Here is a 5996-nt window from a genome sequence, read left to right on the forward strand (position 1 = left end):
TACCGTTATTATTATCATTTTAGACATGAAAGATTTCCAGTCCCCAATATAAAAAAAAAGACATGAAAGATTTTATGTATTTGTTTTTATTGTTTAAAAGATACATATATCACTTTAAAATATGCGTACTGCATCAACCTGAATACCTGATTATCCTTCATTGGTTTCTTTGATATCGCATGTATTTTCAAATAATGAAAATGATGTTAGGTTTGTCTTTCGAATGTTAAATTGACATTATCATATTATTACACATATTTTAAGCCTAAAGTTGTTACTTGTATCTCTCGGGAACTAAACTCATTTCCATCTTTCAAAGGCTAAACTTATGCTGGATGTTTCGATACAAGGGACTAAATAACTTGTTTACTCTTGATTTAACCATGGTTAATGTAGGGTGTGATGTGAATCAGTGTGAATCTGATGTATAATTAAAATGCTACAATACAATAAGTTATAGGAGCTTAACCATAGATAATAAGTTTAAAACATTGAAAAAGGCAACAGCACAAATTAGAATGACATAAATATTAAATAAATTTTGACCAAGGGCACTGTTACTAGCACAGCTTCAGTCACCAATGGAAACGAAAGAAGCCCGTATGACATTCTTGGAAACTCACGGGCACTTTCTTTGAATGTAGGAAGCACCTTGTTCTTCATACCTATTGTATCAACAGGGGAAAAGATCAAATTTAGGAAAGTTACTTTAAGTCATTGAGAAATAAGGAAATAAATGCCAAAAAAAGATTAGAATGTTACAATCTAAACTAGAGTTCAGATGTGGGGTTTGAATTTCATGGAAGTGAGCAAAACGATTGCATAACTGAGAATCTGAGATGTCGCAATCACTTGATAGTTTAATTACTACTTACTCAGACTTGGAGAACCACATCTGCTGGAAGGAGCCTAGAGACGCCAGTATGCTTCCCCCTATCCAAACACTGCATATAGAGTTACCATCTTGATTTAATGGGCAGTCTTATATGAATCACAATAAAAATTACTTATGAAGAATGAGGGGAAAACTGTAGGGAGAGGGACAGAGATATATCACACCTGAACCTTCTTTCAGTTGCATTTCCACTTGCGAATACTTTTACCCTAGCAGCTTGAGGGGACTCCTAAAAACAGAAATTATAGATAGGTCAATTTTTATGCTATAAAAAATGTCATGTTCCAGAAAATGAAATATATAGTTTCAGAAATGTTCACCCCCCCCCCCCTTCTGACCCCCCTAAGAAAAAAAAGTTGATTATAGTAAAAACATAAAAAAAAAATTTCTATAAATAAAAACTTTTATGACCAGAAAAAAGAATGTCAATATGTGTCTTAGTCAAACAGCACTGTAGTATCTTGTCAAAGATCATATTATCACTTATGGAAAAATCTCATTATGCAGATAAATTGAAATGTGATCCTCTGTAAATATCACCTCAAGCAACTCCTTCTCAATGCGTTCCTTCAATTGTTGCATTGAAGCTGTGCCACCAGTAAGCTGGGAGGTAAACAAAAATAACTTTCAGCTGTGACCAAACTTTATAGTACAAACCCAAATATGGTGGAACACCAAATTAATATTGTAGTTACCATTATGCTACCAAAGAGTTCTCTTCGGATATCAACATCACACTTATTAATACTATCTATAACCTGCACATATTCAGAAGAACTACCAAAATCATGACCACGAGAGAAAGTTCTGAACTCTGAGTACTTGATAGTTAATACATGCTAAATGAAGGAAAAAGATTAAAATAACACTATATACCATTTTTGGTAGACCACGAACTGAATGAGCAATTTCAGCAAAGCTCTCCATGCCCGGTATTGTCTGTGATATACAATGTAGTAGTAAAGCACGCAGGAGCAACACAGAAGGGAACAAAAGGCCATTTCCCCGAAGGTTCTTGATTTAGATTTTTTAAGTGAATGTTTAAAAAAAAAAACAAAAAAACTTATCGTAACATTTAAAAAAAAGGTCCAAAAATTGTCCAAGTGATAGTTCCGCAATTCAATCTGACAACAAATCATATTACTCTTCAACCTCCTAATACTAAAATATTTCCAACTCCAGTATGCATTGACAAATTTTTAAAAGTGTGCCATGTGAGAAATTCTTTAAGACAAACTAATGCAACAATCGATGCATATACAAGCCACACACCTGAACCAGCGATGGATTAAAAAGAATATCAGGAATCTTGAATCTGTCGGATCCAATTTCAATTATCCTGTGTGATCCATGAAATTCAAGTCATAAAATACAGCAAATAAACCAGAGCGAAGAAGATTAGGCTTCAAACCCAAACGGATGTTAGTATGAAGCAGATAATTCAAAGTCAGAACCATAATGAATGATCCCTATTTTAGAAAGAGTAAAGTTAGACTCACTGGCCATCAGGAAGCTCATATGAGGTCATTGGAATGTTAGAATATGAACTCTCTGCCAAATAAAAAAGTAAAACCATGAACAGCATGACATACATTAAGTATCTATTTTAAAGAAAACAAAGAACTTCGCAAATGGGATTCAAAACATGATATGAATTTATATAAGTTGGAAGTCATACCATCATATGGAGAATCTGGGGCTCGGCAGACACATTCCTTGATGTCACTAGCAATCACTCTCTGTCGCAATAAACAATCAGCATCTAAAGGACACAAGGCATATGAAAAAGAATAGTTGGAACGACTACAAACCTGGGAGTAGAGTTTGTAGCTTTCAGTTGTATGGGGAAAATCAAGGTTTACAGTCTGGCATTTAGAGAAAAATGGAGGGTAAATAAGAATTACTCTTAACTCATGAATTTGATTGAAGTGATTTGTGATTCTGTAGACATGTAATTTCCACCCTTAATGCCCTTGAGTTTCAAGCTTTGGCATTGTGGAAGTGCCAAGTGCCAACCTTTGTGATATATTATACTGTAGAAAAACACATTATTACCAAGTACCATGAAATTACAGTGTACCTGAATATTTCCTGGCCGTATTTCCTTTTTCTTGAATGCATACCTCGGTTTTATCTATAGTAAATTTTTGAGGGAAAAAAAAGAGTAAGTACATATATGCCCTCCTTGCTCTAGATGACCCGGAAAAAATTAAATAAGGCTAATGTTTTGTTACTCACTGTGATACCTTTGCCTTCCAAACTTTTCATCAAGCAATCTGTCAGAAATTCTCCTCCAATGGGAGAAGTTGTCACAGCCTATTCTTGCAAACATAAACAAAAACATAAGCAGACACATGATACCCAAACAAACAATAAGTACAAACATAAACACGTATCTAATACAATAAATCCCTTCGATCGTTCTAAATTATACTAAATCATATTTTCAAGGGAAAAGAATGAAAGATAAACACATGAAGGCAGATGAAAAAAAACATTTTAATATTGAAATAGCTAGAATCGATGCAACTTGTATTTCAACACCTTGGAATCATCAACTAGAACATGCATTAGTGCCTTACATCAAACTAAATGGTCAATTATATTATCACAAATTATACAATCTAACAGCTATATTTTCTTGCCATAATCAGATTTTTGGTACACGGGCTAAAAGCTTCGTAACCAGTTAAATAGCTTACACATTTTTTCCTATAAACAATTAGCTTGACAAATGATTTCTGTTTGATAGGCTAGCAACAATACCTTTTGAAGAACATAACCATCAAGCACTGGGGCAACGGTTGTTGATCCTCCACCACTGAGTATTGAAATAAAAAAGAAAAGTAGAAATCAGCAACTGAATATCACATTGCAAATGAAATAGAAGCTAGATCAAAGATTGAAGTGCTGAAAATTAAAACCAAACCAGGGGGGGGGGGGGGGGAGAAGAAAAAGAACTGTATTCATCTTCCAACCAAACTCGTAAGAAGACATTCACATTGTACATCAATACTGAGAAACAACCAAGTTATTAGTCACCAACTCGAAAGACCCTTACCCATCAATTACTAATGATGTAGCGCGCCCTGATGCGAATGATGTGAGGACCTGGTGTTAAGAGATATATGTGTTCATTAATTTGTTGACGGATTCATGGTGTCAAGGCATCAATGCAGGGGGAACAAAAAGTTTTTTTCTTCTGAGACTAATTTTATATTGCTAGCCTACACAGAGCAGGAAAGAACAAGTCACTTACAGCATTCTTGGCCAAAAACAATGCAGGTACTTTGTATTTTTCAAACATCAGCTCTGCTGTCCTGACAAATTGACAATAAAATGAAGATGAAATCAACAGTTTGATAATGGAACCAAATGTCTAACTGTATTACCAAAAGCCAAAAACCAGAAGAGGGAAAAAAATTGCAGAATACCTTTCTCTCTGCTCTTGAGTATTATTACATGGCTCAGAAAGTAGCATTGGACGCTCTTTAGGATCAACCAATAGACAATCCCTGAAAATCAGCTAATAGTAATAGTAATATAAGACACAGAACAGATAAATTTCACAAAAGAACAATATTTAAAAAGAATTGAAAAGCACGATCATGATACATGGATTGGCAAGCATAGTGACATTTCGGATAAAAAGTATGTCCTAGGATAAACAGAAATATTTTATAACAAGTGTCAGCTATTTAACATAAAATAACAGAAAATAATGATCCTATTTACCGAAAAAGGGAAATAATACCATACTGCAGACTACAGACAGATTAGGTAATCAGCAACAACCTCAAAGCATGATCCCATATGTTGTCTACAATATTCCAGTCAGCAACAACTCCATTCTTCAGTGGTGACAGCACCTAATAGACATAACAGATAAAGATGATGGAAATGATTAATTTTGACATAACTGAATAACATTATAGCATAAGTTAACAGCGGTTTCAAAGCATTACCTCCATGTAGTCTCTGCGATACCCCAAGGACTGGGATCCTACATAAAGCTTGCATTTTCCCTTGGTTTTGTCAGAATCAAGATTTTTGGCATTGTTTGGCAATTCTGCAGCAGCTCCCAAGTTCTCCTCACCATCGCCATGCCCATTAATGTCCATTTGATCAATTGCACCAACAACCTACACAAATACATGCCAAAATAACATCGATGGAAGAGAAACGCTACAAAAACACACAATGAGAAGCTAACTTGTTAAATTGAAGTATCCTAATGGCATGAAGCAGGTAAACACTACGTACATTTTGATTCTGCTGGAAAATTAAAGCAGATTTAATTTTGTGTAGGGTGAGAGGTGAGACTTACAGAGGGGAAAACAGCCTTGGGAGCATCTTCACCAGCATAACCAGCTTTGCATGTGTGGGACCCCAAGTCAATCACTATCGCTGAAACTTCATCTGCGAGTTAAAACAACAAAAATGAAAACTGCGAATGGAACGAGAATCAGAGAATTAATGGAGAATAAAGAGGTGAGAAAGAAAGGATATTGAAGACTCACCACCGCCATACATCTCTAGGGTTTGTGCAAACGAAAATGTGGGTTCTTTTCGGGGGTCTGAGTGTGAGAGCGCAAGGAACGAGAAATGAAGCCAAGAAAGAAGTTAGCTCAGGTCAGGACTCAGGTGCAATGGAAGAGAAGAAGGGCTTCTTTGAACTCTGGCGGTATTTTTTTTCTTTTTATTTTTGTTGGGATTGGAGCGGGAGCGGGGGGGTTCTGCTATTTTTTTTTTTTTTTTGGGACGGAGTGATTTTCCATTTCTCCTTTGTATTTTATGTCTTTACCATTGCATACCTTGTTGGGCCTCCCATTATCGCGGTTTGTATTGGGCTCTCATGAAAATGTGTCCGGGGTGAGCCCATGTTCTCTCTATACTTTTTTGGCGGTTCCCCTAATTACGAGTGCCTTGTGTAGAGTGAGTGACAGAACAAAAATAAAAAAAGTAGAGTGGTTACCCTTACCCACTTACCCTAATATTACATAACTAATAAAATTTATTATTTTTTACTAATCCTTACTAACTCTAAACACTAAGGGTGTGTTGGTTTGAGGAGAAAATGGGAGGAAGGAAATAAGAAAGA

The 5996-nt window shown here is 35.5% G+C and overlaps 1 protein-coding gene across 1 annotated transcript; it reads right to left on the bottom strand.

Moving 5' to 3' along the window:
• Positions 1 to 400: 400 nt before the first annotated feature.
• On the bottom strand, positions 401 to 5559 carry LOC130969401 (actin-related protein 4-like). The gene is made up of 20 exons (XM_057895095.1): positions 5416 to 5559; positions 5223 to 5314; positions 4861 to 5037; positions 4691 to 4764; positions 4330 to 4410; positions 4155 to 4215; positions 3957 to 4006; positions 3662 to 3716; positions 3134 to 3211; positions 2976 to 3029; positions 2707 to 2760; positions 2574 to 2634; positions 2395 to 2446; positions 2168 to 2234; positions 1772 to 1834; positions 1591 to 1653; positions 1436 to 1498; positions 1060 to 1124; positions 876 to 944; positions 401 to 665 (listed from the first exon to the last, which is right to left on the bottom strand). Exons 1-20 carry the CDS (start codon positions 5426 to 5428, stop codon positions 620 to 622), a joined length of 1338 nt encoding a protein of 445 aa, XP_057751078.1. The 5' UTR covers positions 5429 to 5559; the 3' UTR covers positions 401 to 619.
• Positions 5560 to 5996: the final 437 nt, after the last annotated feature.

Source organism: Arachis stenosperma, chromosome 3, assembly GCF_014773155.1.
Source record: "Arachis stenosperma cultivar V10309 chromosome 3, arast.V10309.gnm1.PFL2, whole genome shotgun sequence".
Taxonomy (NCBI): domain Eukaryota; kingdom Viridiplantae; phylum Streptophyta; class Magnoliopsida; order Fabales; family Fabaceae; genus Arachis; species Arachis stenosperma.

Excerpts from the sequence above, each read along its gene's own strand:
- LOC130969401 (XM_057895095.1), bottom strand. Across the intron at positions 1,835-2,167 it reads TTAATCCATCGCTGGTTCAG|ACAATACCGGGCATGGAGAG; the intron begins GTGTGTGGCTTG and ends TGTATATCACAG. Across the intron at positions 1,125-1,435 it reads TTGAGAAGGAGTTGCTTGAG|GAGTCCCCTCAAGCTGCTAG; the intron begins GTGATATTTACA and ends TTCTGTTTTTAG.